Raw genomic sequence first — 22736 nt, 5'->3', positions numbered from 1 at the left:
CACCTGCTCTACAACTCTGTCTCCACCACTCAATCCACCAACTGACCGCAACTACACCAACGCTATCTACTGCTGACCACCACCACTAGTATTTCCACAGACAATCACAAACATCCATGCCCATGGCAGCATTCGCACCCACAGCCTTTTGGCTGGAGAGCGGATATGCTAACCACTCGGCCAGCCTGGCTGGCCGAGTGGTTAGCATATCGCTAGTTTTAGCAGATTTTAGTGGTTAGCATATCTGCTAGTTTTAGTTTTAGGAAGAGATAGAAGTCAGAGGGAGCCAAATCTGGGGAATAGGGTAGATGTTCCAACAATTCATAGTGCAGATCTCTAATTTTTCCATAGCCAAAACACTTGATTTTTTTCTTCTGCAAACTGGGTCTTTTCTCACAAGTTTTTTGTCTAGTCTGGTTAAAAGATCGGAATAATATTCCCCGGTTATTGTTTTACCCTTTTCAAGATAACTAATAAACAAAATGCCTTTAGCATCCCAAAACACCGATGTCATGACCTTTCCTGCTGATGGAACCGACTTTGTCTTCTTTGGTGGTGAACAACCAGCTTCTGTACACTGTTTTGACTGCTGTTTGGATTCTGGTGTGTGTAATGGTGAATCCAGGTCTCATCCATAGTAATAAATCAATGCACAAAATCAGTTTTATTTCTTGTTAAAATGCTCCAAGCACTGTTCAGAAATTTTCATGCGAGTGCATTTTTGATCTGCTGTGAGCAATCATGTCACCCATCTTGCGCAAAGCTTTTTCATTTGCAATTCTTCATGCATACATATTCCTATATATCTTATAGGATATGTAGGAATATATCCTACACGTTCTTTTGAAATGCCTATAGTCTTAGGAATTTCACGCACTTTGACTCACTGCTCATCCAATCGTGGTGCTCGTTCAATGATTTCTGGTGTTACACTTTGGACATCCTTCACCTGGATCATCTTCAAGGCTGGTACGGCCATGTTTAAACTAGGCAGCCCATTTCTTAATTGTCGAAAATGAAGGAGAAGAGTGCCCATAAACTTTTATGAACTTCGAATGAATTTCTTTTGGCGTTAAACCTTCTTTTACAAAGAATTTTATAATGGCACAGTACTCAATTTTATTCATTTCAAGGGATACAGACAACACTTTTGCTTCAGACAGCTGTATAAAACAAATTACTTGATAGAATGACTTGTAATTTCACATGAATGCTTATGACAGATGTACCAACTTAGATAAAAAAAAAAAATCTTGCCGATAGTATTGCCATCTATGGTTGAGGCTAAGAACGTTTCTGACCATCCTCGTAGGTTCCACATCACCTTTGTATAGTGAATCACTATACAAAGGTGATGTGGATACATGTAATGTTTAATAATGTTTTTAAGCGGTCATATATCTGTGCAAATGACGTAAATTAAGCATTTATTTACATCCGATATGCAATGAAAAATTTAATATAATTTTCGCAAACGAAAATGTTAGCAGTTGATTTAGTGCTGTAAACTTTGTTTTTAGTAAAACGTTCTTGTTGGGGAGTATTATATGTGTGTGTGTGTGTGTGTGTGTGTGTGTAGAAATGGAGCATTAAAGAAAGAAACAGAGTCGGTAATTTTTGCTGCACAAGAACAGGCCATTGAAACCAGTGTTATGAAGGCAAAAATACAAAAAATTCAAGGTAAATGAAGATTATGCAAAGAGAAGGAAGAAACTGTAGACCACATTCTTAGTGAGTGCAGCAAAATTGCACGAATTGAGTACCGTAAAGGCACACGATAATGTAGTTGAGATAATTCACTGGCATTTTTCTAGAAAAGTATGGGTTTAAATTATCTAAAGACTACTGAAAGCATAAAGTTGACCAAAAAGGGATTGAGAATGAAAAAAGCTAAAATACTCTGGAATTTCAAAAATCCAGACTGACAAAAGCTTGGAATGTAATACACCCGATATAACAGTGGTTGAAAAAACTGAAAACAAGGGTGTTCAGTTTATTGAAATATCAGTAGCAGGAGATAGCCGAATTGACAAAAAAGAAACTGAAAAAATTACAAAGTATTGCGAATTGCAAGTTGAAGTTGAACAAATTTGGCAAAAGAAAACTAAAGTTGTTATAATAATAATAGGTGCTTTAGGTGCCATCCCCAAAACATTGAAAATACTTCTAGAAGCACACTAGTTAGACTGATTAAAAACTGGGCAGTTGTAAAAGGCCTTTGTTTGCACAGCATTCATATTCAGAAGTTATTTCCACAACTCATAGGCCCTTGGGTAGGGCTGGAATTAGTGGATTATAACCAGCCTTTTCTTAACACTGAGAAAGCAAATCAAGCTTGGATGAATATATATATATATATATATATATATATATATATATATATATATATAATATTTATTTGCTAGCAAAACAGCTGATCTAAAGATAAAACTAAAGAAGACCCAAGTTATGTTCAATAGCTATGTCTAACCAGAAATAATAAAAATCAATACTGATGAAATTAAACAAATGGATTATTACATATACTTAAGACAACAGATATCAACGAAACACAATATTGTGAATGAAATTAAAGCGCATAATGCTTGGATGGAAAGCATTTGGAAAATTATATTCAATATTCAAAAGCCAACTGCCATTATGCCTGAAGTGAAAACTTTTTAATCAGTGTATTCTTCCTATATTGACATATGGCTGTGAAACATGGACACTAAATACAAAGGAAATTCAAAAATTAAGAACAACACAGTTTAGTATGGAAAGAGGTATGCTTGGTATCACCAGACTGGATCACGATAGAAATACATGGATAAGAAATCAAACCAAAGTCCTGACATCATAGGAAGAGTAATACATCTGGAGTGGCAATGAGCTAGGCATATTGCTTGAAGACAATTTCAGAGATGGACAAAAAAAGTACTGGATTGGATTCCATGAGAGGAAAAACAACCACGATGCTGACCTAAATCATGGTGGATTGATGATATCATCAGATTTGCAAGAGTGACATGAGAAAGGAGAGCCATGGATAGACAGTTTTGGAGTATTCTTGGAAAAGTCTTCATCCAGCAGTGGATTGACAATGGCTGCTGATGATGATATTATGATGTTTAGGTCAAGCATTGTATTTAGGTTTGTGTAAACTGTCTATTGGTTTTTGGTGAGTATACTTTTTGAAATTGCAGTGGCAGTGAATGTGCTAGCAGCAAAGCCTAGTTGACTTCTTTCTTTGCTTCTGGAAACTGTCGAGATGCTCAGAATGGAAGGTCTGGTGAATATAACTGAACATTTGAGTGTTGGTATTATGCATCAGAATAAGACCAGATGGAACCCAAATACTCAGGTTTTGTCGACTAGTGATGGTCAACAGCAGTACAGTGTTGTGTCCCAATTTACGATTTTCTACTCTAATCTTACAAATTCCTTTTATCTATATTCTTCAAACTTCTATGCCCGAGATTTTACCAAAACGTATACCAATATCTAAGTTATTGCTCCCCGTAGTACCCCTAATATTTGTATTTATACTGCGCCTTTTGGGATATATTTAGTTTAGGATGTTACATACATAAAAAAGGAGAAAGAACTCAAATATATCTGAAAGTGTAACTATTGCAGTCGTGACACTTAACTCGATTCTCAACTTGAATTTTCCGCGTGACTAAGTACAATATTTTCAAGTGGTTATCAACTGCACCATTTATGTTGTCATAAATATGGAGAAAGTCAATCTCGAATATATCTCTTAGTATTTAAATATTATTGCAGTCGTGACTCTTAATCTCTTTCCTCAACATTAAATTTCCCGTGTGATTAGGTACGATGATTTTAAGCGGTGCATTGGATTAGCAACATCAGACAACTCTTTTATCATTGAACAAAAGGTTTATTAAGTTTCTAAACATGGTACAATTCAAATACTAAACTAAAATACTTATAGACTAACATTAAATCATTACAAGCAATATGGCTATTTGTGATTATGCCGCCATACACATTAATTCATAAATTCACCTGATATGAACAAATTAGATCAATTCACACTATCTGATTATTCATACTGAAGTAGATTAACAAATCATTCACTGCTAACATATACTTGTGACATTTCAATTATTTTATACATTACATTAGGCATTCAATTCTTAGGATACGTAATTACTTAATTCACACTATTCCGTTATACCGTTAATTGCACTAACACACAATTATGTCATTTAAATATCTTGTGCAATATAATAGACATGCAAAAATACCTTAGGACTCTTAACCATTCATAAATCTTTAACACTAGTCAATCTACACATAACACATTCTATCATATACTAAAGTCCTAGTATAACTTTAACAGCTCTGTATTGGAATCACGATACTTTTCACAGACAAATTTCTAGCTAACATAGGTTATGATTTACAGTACCTTTCTTGAGCTTTTCGTATGGGCCTTTATTCTTTTCCAAACGAACCTCTGGTATAACTTCTCGTAACTCTGGAATACTTTAACACACATATATTTGCTCTACTATCAGCAACGAGGACATCGATCTCTTTACAGCTTTCTGCTTTGTGTAGTTATCACTAGCGTCGAAACGAAGAAGATCCCTCCTTTTCTAGGACTCTATGGCAATTTTTCCTTTGCTTCCTACTCGGGAAAAAGGGAATCGAAATCCCGCTCACTTTCGTTTCCGTGTTGTGACGAGGAGATATCACCCCTGTCATCACTCAGGAAAACCCCGTGAACTCCACCGGAACCAAAACCAAACTCCAAGGCCAAAAGCGACTATCCAAAAAAAGTCCCTCTCTGGGGGGTTACCAACCCTTTTATAGCTGCTTCCCTAATGGCACCTTTAACGCCACCCTAAATGGCACATCGACCAATTAGGGTGGCGTTTTCTCGCCAAATGGCATTTGATCGGCAAGCCCGTTCTCAATGTTTCAATCCGGGGATTGGCCCTAAGCGATAGCTTTTCTTTTCTTGTGCTAGCCTGACTTAATCCCCTTTCAAACTTTTTCTATGAATTCTACTTAATAACTTAATCTCTCACATAACGTATTTTATGACTCACCCTTTTCTACTTATTTACTTAACTCTCTCATTTTTAATCGTATTACAATATTAATCTATACTTTCCTTTGTTAGCTACTTATTTAGTTAGAATTCCTTATTTTAAGTCATATTACAATATTAATACATTCCTTCCTTTATCAGCTACTTTAACAACAACCCTTATGTTTTATACATATTACTGGATGCAAGAAATTTTCCATTAAATAATTCATTTTTTTATGCAGGGGTTTTAATTTATGATATTTATTCTTCATGTTACACCATGATAGCTGAGAATACTATATTCCTAAGATATCAGGTGTAACAACAGTGATGGTTCACATGTTCCGCAGGAGAAACAGTAAGAAGTTCCAGAAATCTCTTAGTAATTCGAGCTTGGGGGTCACTGGTAATCAGTTGTTAGCTAAAAGCACAGACTTCGGCTCAGCAGAAGTACTTGAAGATTTTGATAAGAAGCAGTTTGAGACCCAAGCAAAGCGCTGCATGGGTTGACCTCAAATGAAGGAAGAGATTTCTTTTGAAGTAAGATTAGATATTGCTGAAGATAATTTGCTAGTTTTTTTTCGAATAGTGTGCTTTATGCTCCTAAATTAATTTCAGTCACTAGTAAGTTAGCTTTTCCTATGAATACTGAATTAGCTGTCACTCAGAGTTTATTTGGAGATGGAGAGTCATTCATTTCATCCTTTTCTGTACTGCCTGTGTCATTAGCATCAAACCTTTCTTCTCAGATGATGGGTTTAATTTACTGAAATCTTGAAGCACAGTAGCGAGAGAAGCAGTAATAACTTCAGTAAGGTTAGGATGTGTTTGATCCTGGCATGTTGCTTTCATGGGGCAAGCCACTTTGGCATACGTTTTGCAGGTTTGATGAATATCTCCTTGCTTTTTAAATTTTGTTTGAATTTGAGGAAATTCTGCTTCCTTTAGTTGTGCATGAGATTGATAGGAAGCTTGATTATTTTTTATTGCCAGTCGGTTTTTTGGATAGTAGGCATTGTTGAATTTTTTAAAATTCAACAATTTTGAATTTCAAAAATTCAAAAATTGAATGAGTGCCGTTAAAATTCAGATTTTTGAATTAATTTTTTGAAGTTGAATGAGTACTGTTGAAATTCAAAATTTTGAATTTTTGTTCTGAAAACATTGGTCTTTCATTCATCAGCACTGCTGATGTTCTTTTCCTTAAAGGTACAGGTCCTGTGCCCACAGATTACAGTTAAATCATAAATGTTCTTGTGTGAGTTTTGAATCTCCACCAAAACTAGTTGCATCAGTCTCTTGTCAGCTCTAAACATTCTGCTTACTTTAACTGGAGTCAGACTGTGACAGCATAGATCAGTCATTTTTTTCCTCCGCAGTAACATCTTCTGTAACTCCTCTCAGAACTACTTTTAGGTTTTTTTCCAGGCTGAGGGAGCATGTGTGATATTGCTTGTTTTGGCCATCCATTACCTATGTTAAGTGATGATAGTCTCCCACTATGGTGGGCTGGATCTTTATGCTTTCGTTTGTGTTTTTAGGCAATGAGTGTTGTCTCTTTGTTTTTTTCTCATAGGATAACTGGAGGCACCTTCTCTCTGACATAGTTTTAGAAGGGTCATTATTAGGGATATCAATGTACTTCTTAGAATTCTTTGGGTGGGGAAACCACCAAGTCAATTTTTTCTTCCTCTGCTCTCATGTCATCACCTTCTGTGTCATTATTGTCACTGAGTAAAGGTTTAAGTATCCTGGCCACTCAATTTCAAACTTCTTGAATAGTTTTTTTAAGCAGCTTACGTGCAAGATTTTTATCCAATTTTTGGATTAAGTCATCCATGTCAAGATTATCCATAATTTAAGGAAGTAAATTACCTGTGAAATAGCTACTACTTTGCTCAAACACTAGTAAAAAATTGATGATCAAATCTCATTCCTGACAAATTCGCACACTCCCATCACCATTTTTACATGACACCATCTATTCTCAATGACTACCCAACTCTCAATCTATAGCAGTCCATATTTTGAAATGCCACATTTAAAGTATGGTCATAGAAAATTGTAATATACATTGGTTTCCATAAATTGTGGAAATAATTTAAATAAATTATTTAAAACTAGCTGTACTGGGCATAACTTATGCCGTTCCAGCAGGTCGGAGATCTCACATTTTATTAATGATACATATTAACAACAAAACATTAAATTTCAGTGTGTATTCGAAAACAGTATAAGCCATTTCCATGCTTTGATTTTACTCTTGTGTGGATAGTGATGGAAGAACAAGTGGTCATCCCTTGACAGTAAGTAAGAATGTGGAAGAAGAATGTATGTGAGGACTAGATTTTTTACTTGGAGAGTTGTGAATGAATGAATGAATGGAATGCCTGACTCAGTTGTGAGTGCTTCGTCTGTCAATGAGTTCAAGAAAAGGTATGATAGATATTGTGTAGATAGTTTATCTCCCACGATGAGTCTACTGACTCCATGGAGATACCCATATAATAATAATATAATAATTGTGTTTTGCAAGCATTGAAGTTTACTAGGTTATGGTTGCCCCATTGTAGGGTGGTGTGGAGCTCATTGTTTAGGGTACCTTGCAAAAGGCAATTGTAAATGATCTTGAAGCTTGAGATGTTTGAGCACTGCAAGGTTTATCATATAAGTTGGATGAGCGAAGAGTGTCATTACAAGCAACACTGTGAGTAGGGTTTGAGGTCAGTAAGAACAGGTAATTTATTTAAGGAAGGTGGGGGTTAAATAACAGGAGCCCTGAGAAACATCTCCATTAACAGGAAAATATGAATAGAGAACATTTTCAACCATTGCATGTAGTGAATAATCTGATTAAATACTGGCAATCCAGTTTCAAAGAGATGAAGCAGACCATGAGATGGCAGTATGCTGAGGAGCCATTGATGTCAGACCCTATTAAATGCCCTGGAAATGTCAAGTTCAGCAGCACAGGTTTCTCCAAACTTTTAAGTGGAATGTATCTAGATGTGGGTGATGTAGGCCAAGAGATCTGATACTCGTAAGTTCTTGGGCAAAATCCATATTAGTGATCATTGATGATCTTATCCATTACTTTATTACACTGAGATGAGAGCAATATGTTGACAGATGGATGGTAGACACTTATCGCCTTTTTTTCGAATAGGCTGTATATGGGTTTGCTTCCATACTGTACAATGAATGACAACTGAGTATAATATAGCATATAGATGACAAAAATGACTGTTAATTCAGGAGCAGATGTCTTGAGCACAGCTGGTGGGATTTCATCACGGCAAGAAGTGTTTTTGGTATCCAGGTTTTTTAAGATTCTTATGTATTTTGGTGATACTAACATTTGGATGAGAAAGAGGTGGAAGGGACCAGAAGGCATGACCTTTGTTGGCACACACACACACACACACACACACAGATGACAAGTTTTTTACATTTAGCCCTATGAAAATTAGACTTAGCCCTTTTAAGGATTGACTTGCAAATGTTGAGGACTTCAGTGTAGGCTATGAATGAAGTTTCTCTCAAGCCACTTACAATAACCTGTTTTCTTTTCTTAGACTGTGCTGGCACACTTTCTGGAAAACCATAGCTTGCATATAGGGTGGAAATTTTGAATAGAGTGTGGAACGAGACCTCCATTCTAACATGGATAATTTCTGTAACAAGTATCTAGATCTGAGGAATGAAAACACTAATCTCACCATGGAAAGGAGAAGTAATAGTTATGGAGATCTTTCTACTTGGTGGTGTTGTTGTGCCAGACTACACAAGGTTGTGAATGGCTGAAGGAAGTTCAACAAGTGATGATGATGCTAAGATGAGATTGTGATCTGAATTTCCAAGAGGAGCAGCCACCTTTATCTAGAAAGAGAATTAAGAAATAATCCTGTGTGAGTGGTTAGGATTGTCAGTATTCTAATTGGGAGATGAATGATTTAAGTCGTTACAACTTTTCTGCTGTTAACTGCTATTACTGCTTTCCTGTTTTAAATCATTACTGCTATTAAAAAATTTGGATTATATGAAATCAAACTTCATGGATAAGAAGTTGAAAGATCTTGGAATGATTTTTAGAATAGGGTAAGCAGTAGGGACAGCAGGTGAATGTGACATAATAAGGCAGGAAAATCTTCGGCCACAGAAGGTCAAACAGGGGATATTCAAGAATTAGCATTCTCTGGCAAGAAAGTCAGTTCATACAAAAGAAAAAGTACCACCCTTGTCGAGTAAGCAATCATAGGATATAGCTTGTGCAGTGCAGATGGGCAGTGGTTGTGGTAGAGATTTGGAGTTCATTCAAAAACAGGAGATCAGGTTTGGATCTTTGCATGAAGCATATAGGATCTAGTTTGGATCATTAAGATGTTTGGCTGGTTGATTAGGAGTTTATTTGGACAGCAAAAGTCATATTGCACCAAACCAAAGATTATGGCAGTACCCAAGGTAATAATAAACAATAATAAGAAGATAAATTAGTAAATAGCATATTATTTATAAAAAGTAAATTTTAAAAAATTAAGTTAAGCCAAGTGGCGGTATCTATATAAAAATAGAATTTACAATCAGATGTGTTTGTGTGAATTAAATATTTTTAAAAAGCTAAAAGTTTCATGCAGTTTTCTGCCTGAGTGTATATGGCTCAGCCGAAGCATTAAAAAAACATTTCTTTCTCGAGTAAACTGTTAGCACTCCACCAGGATATGACAAATTGAGATGCATGTCTTTTCATTTTTCGCACATATGTTGCTCATTAGCCCTCCATAAATAACATGTAAGATAACTATGATCATCTTAAGATGATTGTTTGTGTGTGTGTGTGTGCTTCTATAATTTTAAGATTGTACATACAAGTATTTTATGGATATCTACAACACGGTTTCGATATAACGCTGTCTACAAATTGTAGTAACACTTGTTCAACGCTGCACTAATACAACACGGTTTCGATATAAGATGGCCTACAAATTGTAGTAATCCTTTATCTTTTCATATATTTTTCAACATGCAACTTAAAAATCAAATTTTATCTTAGTTAAATTTGCATCTGCCCTATTGCGCATGTAGTTATAAGTAGGGAATTTATATTAGGGGAAATTTTAATTATGGCAATATAGACTGGAATGAAGAGATAGCGACTGGAAGTAAAGAAAATGAGTTTCTTGAGTTTTTGAGGGATAACTACCTCAGACAGTATGTAACAGAGGGCACACGAGGATTAAGGGTCTTGGATTTGGTCATCTCATCGGAGGATGTAATTATAAATGAGGTGTCAAATCATCCACCAATTGGTGAAAGTGACCATGAGGTGATTACCTGGGTGGTTGCCAGCAGTGCAAGGACCCCTGTGAAAAAAGGGTATATGTGGAACTACAAGGGGGGTGATTATGAAGAGCTCAGGAGACAGCTTGCAGATGTAGCATGGAATGAGGAGTTAGCTGGAAAAGAGATCAATGCAGCTTGGGGGATTTTCAAAAACTATTTAGTAGATGCAATGTCTAAATGTATACCACGGGTGAGAAGGTTAAATAAGGTAGGTGTGAGATGGATGAATAAAGAGATTAAGCATGCAATACAGAAAAAAAAGGCATTGTGGAGACAGCATAAGAGAAGTGGAAGTAACCAATTTCATGAGGTCTACAAAGACCAGGCAAGGAGGGTGACTTGGTTGGTGAGAGTAGCTAAAGAGAGGTATGAACAGCAGTTAGCTAATGAAGCCAAAAAGAATCCTAGGGAGTTCTTTCGATATGTAGCCAGCAAAAGAAAGAATGATTATGGAAGGATGACATTGATTGGAGGAAATGGTATAAAGACAGCTGTTGCAGAATGTGTTGTAGAGATACTTAATGAGCAATTCATAAAGATCTTTCAATCTTGTGAATGTGACTTCATGGAGAGATTAAGAGCAGTTGATGATGGGGAGGAGAGACTGACTGTAAGTGAGCAAGAGGTGTTTGGGGAGTTGAGTAAACTAGATGTAAATAAGGCTGTGGGACTTGATAATATATCACCACGTATTCTGAAGGAGTGTGCTAGAGAGTTGACACCTGCCTTGACATATTTTGTTAATACGAGTCTTGCACTTGGTCAAGTTCCTAAAGAGTGGAAGGAGGGCAAGATTGTGCCACTTCATAAAGGAGGTGATCGAACTCAAGCATCAAACTATAGGCCTATCTGTGTGTCAGGTGTTGTGGTTAAGTTGTTGGAGAAGCTTGTGAGAACTAGGATCCAGAGTTGGGTTGACAACAATGGTATAATCTTTGATGGACAGCATGGATTTGCTAAAGGGAGGTCATGTTTTAGTAATCTACTTACTTATTACAATAAAGTGACTGCTTCCTTGGACAGAGGAGAAGGATACACAGTAATATACTTGGATTTCGCAAAAGCTTTTGATAGGTCATGATAAGTTGACAGTCAAACTAGAGCAGATGGGGTTGGATATTAGATTAGTGCATTGGATTGGAGACTGGCTATCTGATAGGTATCAACAAGTTGTGTATGGGGGTGCAATATCCAGGAAAAGGAAAGTCACTAGTGGAGTGCCTCAGGGGTCTGTTTTAGGGCCATTACTATTTAACTTATATATTAATGATATTGGTGAAGATTTGGATGGAGATATTCAGTTGTTTGCAGATGATGCAAAGTTGGGATGAACCATAAAGAGTAGTGAAGATGTTGTGGCCTTGCAAGAAGACTTGAATAAATTGAGTGATTGGGCAAGCAAATGGGGATGTGAGTTCAATGTTGCAAAATGTAAGGTTTTAAAATTTGGAAAACAAAGATGGGATGCAGAATTTATGCTTGGTGAGAATATATTGTTGGAAGTAGAGGAAATAAGAAATCTGGGGGTGATAGTGGATAAGGATCTAAAATTTAGGGGACACATCGCCAAAATTGTGAAGACAACACAAAGACTTCTGGGAATGATGCGGAGGACACTGACATGTAGAAGTAGGGAGATACTTGTTCCAATGTATAAGGCTTTGATTAGGCCACACTTGGACTATTGTGCTCAGATTTGGTCACCGGGTTTTCAGAAGGATGAAGAGATGTTGGAAAGGGTCCAAAGGCGAATGACTAAGGTAGTTTCTGACCTCTGGAATGTTGAGTATGAGGAAAGATTGAAAAGATGTAATTTGCAGAGTCTCGTGGAGAGAAGGAAGAGGGGAGATATGATAGAGACCTACAAGTTGGTAAGGGGTTGTTATAGGATCAATGGTGGAGAAGTTCTACAGAGAATAGTGGGAGATCAGGGGAGAACCAGAGGTCATCCCTGGAAACTGTATAAGGAGGGTGTGAGTAAGGGAGTGAGAGGCAGGTTTTTTTCGTGCAGAGTTGTGAGTGATTGGAATGCCCTGCCTGAGAGCGTGGTGTCTGCAAGTAGTTTGAATGTGTTTAAGACACGGTATGATGAGATGTGTGTGTAAGATAAAAGGACCTCCTAGATGAGTCTTTGACTCCATGAGGTCTTGTTTTAATAATAATAATAAATAGCCTTTAGCGCACATGTACGTCAATTGTTTGCCGTATAAAATATTTATTGTTAAAAATTGTCTTTCCTTTTTTTGCTAGGAAAGCGCATTAAAAATCATAAGTGTGTTAATCTAAAGCTGAGCACTTTATTTTTTGGTGAGTTACATACAATGTGTAATGCTTTTTTTTATGTAAAAAAAAATTATTTTTATAGTAATGGCCACTTGCAGCGCTTTTGCGATATGGTTGAAAACGAAATTAGTAAATTAATTGATGGGGAAATAGATTTAAACGAGGAGGAACTGGTACAATTAATAGATGCTGTTGAACCAAATGGCAGGGAAAGTTATGCCAAAGATTCTGATTGTGATGAATCTGTTAAAAAATTCAGTTGAAAGAAATTAGCAGAAGGTTGATCTTTGCAAGAAAGTTATTTTATGGATAATGATCTCTCAGTGGAGCGCTCTGGAGAATTCACGAGACAATTGGATATTTGTTTAGCTCTGCATTATGAACTTAATAAAAAATTGCAGCATAGTGGTAAGCAAGGTCTTATTACTGACTTCTTGATAACTAAACCAGCTGAAATATGCAATGAGAATTATACAAATGATGTCCAAGAAATATCAAGTGATGACGATGTCCGGCCAACTGTAAATGAAGAACATCTATGAAATGTTAGTTTTGAAGAGAGTGACGACGATTAAAATATACACTTTATTTTATTTTGCCTAAAACAGTTATGTATTATGTGCAATGAAGTTTACATACAATTTATATTTTTTTATAATTTTATGCAATGTATTTGTTTCATAGTTTGTGTTTTATTAACTTACATGAATTACTTGAATTAAATGAAAACATATTTTTGTTGGATATGTCATTGTTTATATAATCTTTAAAAAAAAATGATTTCGGAACCTAACCCTACTTTTTCTATGTGATCTGAGTCTCACATAACACGATTTATATAACTCGCCACGTTTATGGAACCTAACATCCGCATTATACGAGAGTTACCTGTATAACAATGTCTCTGTGACAGAGACGAAATATAGGATTCAATAAACTTGTATTTTATTTATTCCTCTGTGCTGTATTCATTCCATTAAACCTAATTTTGAGTGAACCTTTCCTTCAGTTTTATATAGTTGGGAAATTTCTCAGAACTTCAGCAACATAAGAAACAGCTATTATTCCAAATTTGATTAAAACCAGTTACACAGTTTTATCAGTAAAGGGCAGCTGCAAAGGATTGGGGAGTGGGAAGCAGTGTTTTTCTGCATTTTTTATTATTTTCATTTATTTATTTTTTGCATCGTTTTGGATTTTTTCATAAATAAGATTAGATGCTTTACTGCTACTCATTTTCCTTTTTTCTGAATGCTTATCAAATAATGAGATTGTTTATTACCAGCAAAAAAGTGAATTTAAATAATTTCTGATGCATTGAGGATATCTTTAATATGTTTTTTTTTGAATTTCAGCTAACAACTCCGACCATTTTATTACTTTACATTTCCTTGAGATGGAAACAGAATGTTCCTATGACCACGTGTTTGTATATGATGGAGATTCCTATCTCAGTCCTCTGTTAGGGAGCTTCAGTGGCAGTACTTTACCAACTTCTGTTACATCTCGAGCAGGTTCAGTAAGTATTTTGGTGTATGATTCATTGCTCGATGTACTGAAATAATTTTCGCTTTTATTTGGATAGAAAGAACCCACTGCAGTTCTCTCCCTCCCTTTATTTTAGTCTGATTAGGCTGATTTTCTCAGAAGACCTTTAGCAACATTTAAGATTAAAATAAAATTGAGACCCTTTGGCAACTTGTATAGGTCAATAAGACTTCTCCATTACTCTCACCTTTGTATCACCACCTCTGGGTCTGGCTCCTGGACCTGGCTCAATAAAGATCGAAACTGGTCTGGATAGTGGCCCTTCCCCTAATGCATAGCATTATACATGTCCACAAGGAGATGTGTTTTGCATTATGGGAGATACTAAGGTAAGTGATGAGAACTTATACCACCTTTACCACGAGTTGCCCCAGTCCTGAAAGTACTTCAGGTGCAAACTTTGTTTGCTAACACTTGGATAAAGGATAAAACCCAATATATAATTAATAGAATTAAGATGTAGAACAAATAGTATGAGCAAGTTGTAATAAAGTTTTTATAATTCCAGTCTTCTGTGATGAATGGTGAGCGCATTGCTGTTGAATGTAGCATCCAGTGAAAGTTGGCTTTCAATACATGGATGTCTTCTAAATGTTCTAAATAAAAGTTAGCAAATGCAGAGGAGAATGGACTTCTCATATTACAGCAGGAATTCTTAAACATTACATGATATATGAAACTCATAACCTCACAACAGCTTTTTAATTATAATCCTAGCTCAAATAACAAGGAAATAGTGTCGAGTGTAATCCCTAACATTTCTGTCATCTTTTTTTTTTTTTTTTAAGCATATGATGATACAATGGCCATGAGTCCCTTTTTATAGGGAAGTACAGCACCATTTCAATTCCCCCCAAATTTTATCCAGGCTTGGGACTGGGATAGCTGACAAATCAGGCCTATGGCTGGGTCTTAAGTATTTCTGACTAATCCGTGTGTGTTCATGGGACCGGTTTGCCTGTTTGTGGGATGAAAAACCCCAGATAAACTGGGGGAAAACCCTGCTGTCCACGCCCAAGACCGGCTAACTTGGCTATGGCTGAGTAAGATCCTTAAGCTCCTCTTGTCATCGACGAGAATCAAGCCTATGACACTTTTTCCCCAGGAATATGGTTGCGAAGCTCATAGCCACTAGGCTAACTGTGCAGACTATTTCTGGCATCTCAGAACTCATTTCCAAAATTCTTAACAAATACAATTTAGTAGCTACTTTTCTTCTTATCAACAGATTATCAGCATGGTTTCCTTCCAAAGATAAACAGTTTCCTCTAGCTCTCCCTTGTGTTTACCAAGTTCCTTGTGACTGTCATCGTTCTTATTTCGGACAAACTGGGCGCCTAGTAGAAAAGAGAATACAGTAGTGCCCCCCCTACAGATAAGGGGGGGGAGATATGTTCCAAGGTCCACAAAAATAAATGTTACAGATTTTAAAAATTTTCTATCTATACATTTTTATGGCTAACTATTTTAAAAAATCACTCACCATAATGAAATAAAATAATTTAGTTATCGATTTAAAACATTTTACACAGTTATTTTTAATGGCATACTACACTACTTCCATCTACAGTATGTTCCAAATTTTTACCGCCAAATACAACTTCTCTCATACAACCTATGGAACAGGATTATTGCAACCTTTAAGGCATACTACCTGAGAAGAACATTTAAACAGGCAATAGAAGCAACATCTGGTGAGAATTATATGACATTAGTAGAATTCTGGAAGAAATTTAATGTTAAATCTGCTATTGAAAATAATCATCAATATTGGAATGAAATTACTGCTAGCAATAAAAATGAAATGGATAATGTTGTTGAGGAAATTGCTAAAATTGGGCATGAATGGGTTTTGATGAGATTGACAATGATAAGTCCAAGAGTTAATTAAATCTCATTCTGAAGAATTGAGTGATTCCGACCTGCTAAATTTAGATGCACAGCAGGAAGATCCCGAAGAATATGAAGAAAATTTAACCACTGATAGTTAGCCAAAAGAGATTTCACAGAAACAATTTGAAAATATTTTTCGTACAATCAAAGTTTTTAAGCAGCAATGTTTAGAGACTGACCCTGATGAAGAAAGAAGCAGTAAAATTTGCAGAAGAGTAGAAGAGGCAATAGGGCCATATTGTCTGTTGTATGAAAAAAAGAAACAAAATGCCTGCCAAACTATGTTAGCTCAATTCTTTGTTAAGAAGTAGAATAATAAAATTTATATTCTGAATATGTTTTATTGTCTTTCAGTTTCATGGTTTTCCTTTAACTAGGCCCTAGACATACCTTAATTCTTTTATAAAAAAATTAAGGTTCTAAAAAGAAATTTGAGGAACGAATCATACTTTTCCCCATAGGTTATTATATTCAATTAGTGCATTTTCGATTAATACGTCTGTTTTAAGGAACGCATTAGGTGCACTAATCGAGGGATTGCTGTACACATACCTATGATAAAGTTTAATTTATAAGTTAGGCACAGTAAGAGATTAAAAACAACAAATACAATAATAAAATAGAACAATTATAACAATATACTGCTATAAAAGTTATATTAATGTGGTCTCTCTCTCTCTCAAAATACAGTTATTGTATTGTACTCATCCTTCTTCTTGTGATGATGTGAGATGATACAATGCCTACATAATGAAATGAATGACGTAGACAATGTGATGCAGCGTTAGGCTACTATTGACCTTCTGACATATTGTCAGGAGGATCATCGAGCTATGAGGATGTTGATGGATGGATATCAGGAGCAGACAATGTCGATGATTGGAGATCCTCTATAGTTGAAGATTTTTTTGCCAAAACCTTTTGGAAGAACATTGTAATCGAAAGTTGTCTCTTTCTTTTTTAATTTATCAAAGTGTTGCTACAATAGTTGTAATCCTTTGGTGATCATACAGGTAACTTTAATGCTGCGTTCCATCTGAAGATCATATTCCATAATTTTGTTCTTTAATGTCTGTGCAATTCGAAACACTTTTGCAAGTTTCAGCAACGTCTACACTGCTGGTTCTGTTTCAGTTTTTTCTTCATCTTCCTCTGTAGATGACTTAACAAGTTCTACCAATTCCTCATTTGTTAACACTTCTCGTTGTGTTCTTCCACTTCTTCATCAATCAAGTTGGCAAATTCTGCTCTGCCAATTTATCTTGCTGTGTTAATGATTTTCCTAACTTCATCAATCCCTGGGAAGCCTTTAAAATCATTCACGATTTCACTCCATAAATTCTTCCAGCAGGCATTTACAGTTTCTGGTTTTAATTCATCCATTGCAGCTTTGGTGAATGTTGTTGCATCAGCAATAGTGAATGATTTCATGCACTGCATCAATTTCTGATCAAATGCGATTAAATACAAGGCAGGTGTATGTGGCTTTGACAAACTGAATTATGCCCTGGTCAAGGGGATAAAGCAATGAGGTTGTATTTGAAGGTAAAAATACGACCTCGACATTTTCATAGCCAACAGATTCAGGATGGCCAGGTGCATTGTCTATTATTAATAGGACTTTAAATTCCAATCCTTCTTCTTCCAAGTATTTTTTCACTTCTGGGATGAAGCATAGGTGGAAATATTCTGTAAACAAGATGGCTGTCATCCATGCTTACTGATTATGTTGCCAGAACATGGGCAGATGATTTTTGTTTTTGAGAGTGCATGAATTCTTTGCTGTGTTCACTAAGCCTCCAATAATTTTTATATTTTTCAGTCCAAACCTATTCCTGAATCTGTGTAACCCTTCCTTACTTGCAGTAAATGGCTTGGTTTGTCACGTGTTTCAGGGATTCCCTTACTGAAGTCTTTATATAAGCTCAGTGCTTTCTGACATAACAAACATGTTGCCTCCAATTGGAACACGTTTTCTGTTCATGTCTTCCACCCACAAATTTAATGCATTTTCCATATGTGATAAGCACTTATCACAGCGAATAAAGCGAATAAAAGTTGAGCAGCTCTCAGATGTGAACCGTAGACTAAAATACACAAAGATTATTGAAAAAAAAACGAAAGAGTTTGAGAACAGGAACCAAACTTTAGAGATTCAGTGGCAAGCCTTGAAGAAAACCCTGATTGATTCAGCCAGAGAGGCATGTGGGGAGGTTGTCTGCAAGGATAGGAAAATCAGAACTCCATGGAGGACACAGCGAATAAAGCGAATAAAAGTTGAGCAGCTCTCATATGTGAACCGTAGACTAAAATACACAAAGATTATTGAAAAAAAAACGAAAGAGTTTGAGAACAGGAACCAAACTTTAGAGATTCAGTGGCAAGCCTTGAAGAAAACCCTGATTGATTCAGCCAGAGAGGCATGTGGGGAGGTTGTCTGCAAGGATAGGAAAATCAGAACTCCATGGAGGACACAGCGAATAAAGCGAATAAAAGTTGAGCAGCTCTCAGATGTGAACCGTAGACTAAAATACACAAAGATTATTGAAAAAAAAACGAAAGAGTTTGAGAACAGGAACCAAACTTTAGAGATTCAGTGGCAAGCCTTGAAGAAAACCCTGATTGATTCAGCCAGAGAGGCATGTGAGGAGGTTGTCTGCAAGGATAGGAAAATCAGAACTCCATGGAGGACACAGGAAGTTAAAGAGGTAGTGAAGGAAAAGAAGAAAGCATATCAAATGTTCTTGGCAAAGAAGTCAGCTTGTGCTCTTATAATACGGAGACAAATGTAAGAAAGCTAAACACTGTGTAAAACTAGCTAAACAAAAGTCATGGGAAGACTTTGGTAAGACCATAAAAAATAAATATCAAGAAGGTGGCAAGATATTCTGGAGGTTGTCGAAGAAGCTCAGAAATGGAGGAAATAAAGGTGACGTGAAAACTGGAGAAAAAGATATCCTTGGAGTATCGAGTAATTACTTCAAAAAATTGCTAAATTATTATTATTATTTCACTCCTCCAAGAAGTCTAAAGACTCATCGAGGGAAGGAACCTGCTCTACAACTCTGTTTCCACTCAATCCACCAACTGGCTGCAACTGTACCAACACCATCTGCCACCGACCACCACTACTACTATTTCCACAGACAATCACAAATATCCATGCCCATGTCCGGATTCGAACCTGCAGCCTTTTGGCTGGAGAGTGGATACACTAACCCTTCAGCCAGCTATGCTGGCAAATGAATCAAGAAGTGATAGCACTGTGGTAAAGATACTCAACAGGGATGCAGTCAGGAATACATATCCATACTAGAAGTACAAAAAGCCATCGAAGCTCTGAATTGTGGAAAGGCAGCAGGAGTAGATGATATTTGACCAGAAATGCTCAAGTATGGAGGTATAAATATCTTACAGTGGCTGCACTGCATAGTTGTGAGAATTACAGAGGTATTTCCCTACTGAGTGTTCCTGGTAAGATTTATGTAAGTATACTTGAGAAACAGTTGAGAAGAAGTGTGGAAGAAAAGCTTGGTGAAGAACAAACTGGATTCAGGCCAAATAGTGGCAGTCAGGATCAGAATTTCACTTTACGACAAATAGTTGAGAAAGCATGGGAATATAACAATGATCTGTATTTAAGTTTTGTCGATCTGGAAAAGGCATATGACAAGGTGCCAAGAGAGAAGCTATTCAATACGCTACAGTTATATGGTGTCAATGGGGCATTATATCAAGCAATACTTAGTCTTTATTTGAGTTGTAAGTCAGCAGTTAGAATTGAAGGAAGTACAGGAAGATAGTTTAATGTTAAATCTGGGTTTAACATTAAACCCAGATAGTTTAATGTTAAATTAGACAAGGATGTACATTATCCCCTCTGTTATTCATTATCTATATGGATCACATTATGACGGAAAGTGGTATTAAACATGATATCAAAATTGGAGATGTTAATGTCAGCTCTTTGCTTTATGCGGACGATGTTATACTTCTAAATAAATCCGCTACAAGTCTGCAAGATTTCCTGACTAAATTGAATAACTGTTGTGATAGATATGGTATGAAGGTCAACAATAACCTTCATACCATTGCCAGCCTGGCTGGCCGAGTGGTTAGCATATCCACTCTCCAGCTAAAAGGTTGTGGGTTCGAATCACGCCGTGGGCATGGATGTTTGTGATTGTCTGTGGAAATACTAGTGGTGGTGGTCGGCAGTAGATGGCGTTGGTGTAGTTGAGGTCAGTTAGTGGATTGAGTGGTGGAGACAGAGTTGTAGAGTAGGTGCCCTCCCTTGATAAGTCTTTGGACTTCCTGGGGGTGTGAAATAATAATAATAACAAGACAAAGACAATGAAAATAGGCTGAATCACTGAAAATGTCTGATGCGTTGTGAATGGAGAACCTGTGGAACATGCAAAACAGTTCAGCTACTTAAGCACGATTTTTAGTGAAGATGGTAAATTAAATATGGAAATAGACAATAGAATCAACAAAGCTGTTATGATAGGATGTTGATTGAATAAATTTATATGGAATAAGAGAGAAATTAGTCGGAACACTAAATTAGCTGTATACAAGACAGTGTTTAAACCAGTTTTAACTTAACAAAACAACCAAAGACTAGAGACTGCAGATATGAGAGTCCTGAGAAAGATTAGGGGCACATACAGATGGCATCAATGGTAATATCATATTAAAAATGAAGATATTATGAAAGAACTTGACATTGTCAGTACCCAGGTATCCTTTAGCAGAGCTAATCTCCGGTTGTACGGTCACTTAAACAGAATGGGAGAGGAAAGATTAGCAAAACATGTGTTTTCTGCCAGGTTGGCAGGAAAATGACCCAGAGGAAGACCAAGATATAGGTGGATTGATATGATAAAAAGTGCCTTAGATGATAGAAATATAATATCTGATAATGTTGGAGTCTTGACAAATAACAGACTGATTTGCAGGAAAATTGTGGATAGGAAGTTAGTAATGATGTAAATTTTTCATGTAGTACTATCATATCCTGTACACCCCTTGAGAGTACCTGTCAGGAATTTGATGATGATAAATACTTATCACTCACTGTGGCTGTAACTTTTGCAGTTTGAGGTGCGACAGCAAAACTAACACAAATTTCTTTTTCCTTCTTTACAATTTCATGGATAGAAGATTCATTCTTACTGTAGATCTCAGCATACGATTGATTTTTTTCTTTTCTTATTAAGTTGAGAACTTTCATCTTTTCAATTAAAAGAAACACTTTATGGCTCCTCTTTGGCATATCCAAATTGCCAGCACTCTTATGCTTTGGGGCCATTAATTAGTAAAATACTTTAAGAGTTAATTGAACACAAGCACTGCGATACTGTGACAATCGATCTGATAATCAAGACAGCTACTAAGTGACTGATGGGTGGGTAGTGTATACAGAGTGGATATGCTGGACAAAGGGATGATTCGTGTCACTGGCATGACGCTGCAAGATTTCATCATGCTACTGAGAATGGTGCGCAATTTAAAAAATATGAATTGTTTATTTCTGGAATTTTCCATTTAATATTTTCAGAGTGGGGTTCACTGTGGAAAACGAAATTGTGGATAAGGGGGGGGGATTACTGTACAATAACACTAGTCTTATATTAGCAACAGTAAATCTGAGAAATCTGGCTTGGCACACCACCAGACTAGATATAGATCACAATATCCTACGGTCTTAAACATTCTTACTTCATTGATGTTAATATAAATTTGAACATTTGTTTAAAGAAATCGATGAGGCCTTACTTCACCACCTTAAGTTAAATTGGAACAGCTGCCTCTCTCTCTCTCTCTCTCTCTCTAAAATATAGAAATGTCTTATTCTAATCAGGCATCATTAATTATTTAAAAAAATTTTTTTTTAATAGCTAATGAATAATTAATCTTGCAACAGAATGGTTTGGCCATAATAGGAAAGATTACATGAACTGATATACACTGTCATTTATAGGGGGCAAAAAACGGAAATTTTGTTGACTAGTTTAAAAGTGGGTGTTAGATAAAATCTTCTCAGAATCTCATCAATTCTTTCTGATTTTCTTTAATGCATGAAATGGATATTATACTGTGTCTTCATTGGTTAGGAAGAAAAGGATCAAATGGGACATTAATGAGTAGCCATTACCTGTTAATTGTCAACCTTGACTTCTTGTGGTGTGGATCTCTAGCATACCAGGTGAGCATACTTGCTGCAAAAGGATATCTTTTAGTTGGAGGAAATGTGAGCTAGACTCGTGGTAGATGGCCTTCATTGCCTGCGAAACAATGCCAACCTGCTTATTGGAGGCCTGTAATGGCAAATGCTATATTTGGCTTCCAGAGCAGGGATTCTGGTTTCTGTCCTCTTATCTCTTCTCTTTGAAGTGTGAGTGATGCCTTTCAATGGCATGCCAAACAGAGACACAAAACTTCCTTCATTTCAAGGTTATAGCCAACCAAATAGTAGTGTCATGGGCTGGCTGTCTGATAGTACACAGGCCTGAACATGTCAGAAACAAGTCAGAAGGCTTCCTGGTCAGCTGGTGCATAATCCTGCTGCAATATACTCTGCCAGGTTATGTGTGAGTAGCGGGGTGTGTGAGGCACT

The 22736-nt window shown here is 36.4% G+C and overlaps 1 protein-coding gene across 1 annotated transcript in view; it reads left to right on the top strand.

The window, feature by feature from the left end:
* The window catches only part of Megf8 (multiple EGF like domains 8), a 752012-nt gene that overhangs the window by 87634 nt on the left and 641642 nt on the right, over nt 1-22736 (top strand). Inside the window, exon 3 of the mRNA XM_090404705.1 lies at nt 14029-14192. Within this exon, the coding sequence (XP_090260831.1) occupies nt 14029-14192 (164 nt within the window). The remainder of the gene's footprint in view (nt 1-14028; nt 14193-22736) is intronic.

This window comes from Typopeltis vanoorti, chromosome 1 (genome assembly GCF_054136105.1).
Source record: "Typopeltis vanoorti isolate ZY-2024b chromosome 1, IOZ_Tvanoo_1.0, whole genome shotgun sequence".
Taxonomy (NCBI): Eukaryota; Metazoa; Arthropoda; class Arachnida; order Uropygi; family Thelyphonidae; genus Typopeltis; species Typopeltis vanoorti.
The sequence above is the reverse complement of the archived record's forward strand: the minus strand, read 5'-3'. Positions and strand labels throughout refer to the sequence as shown.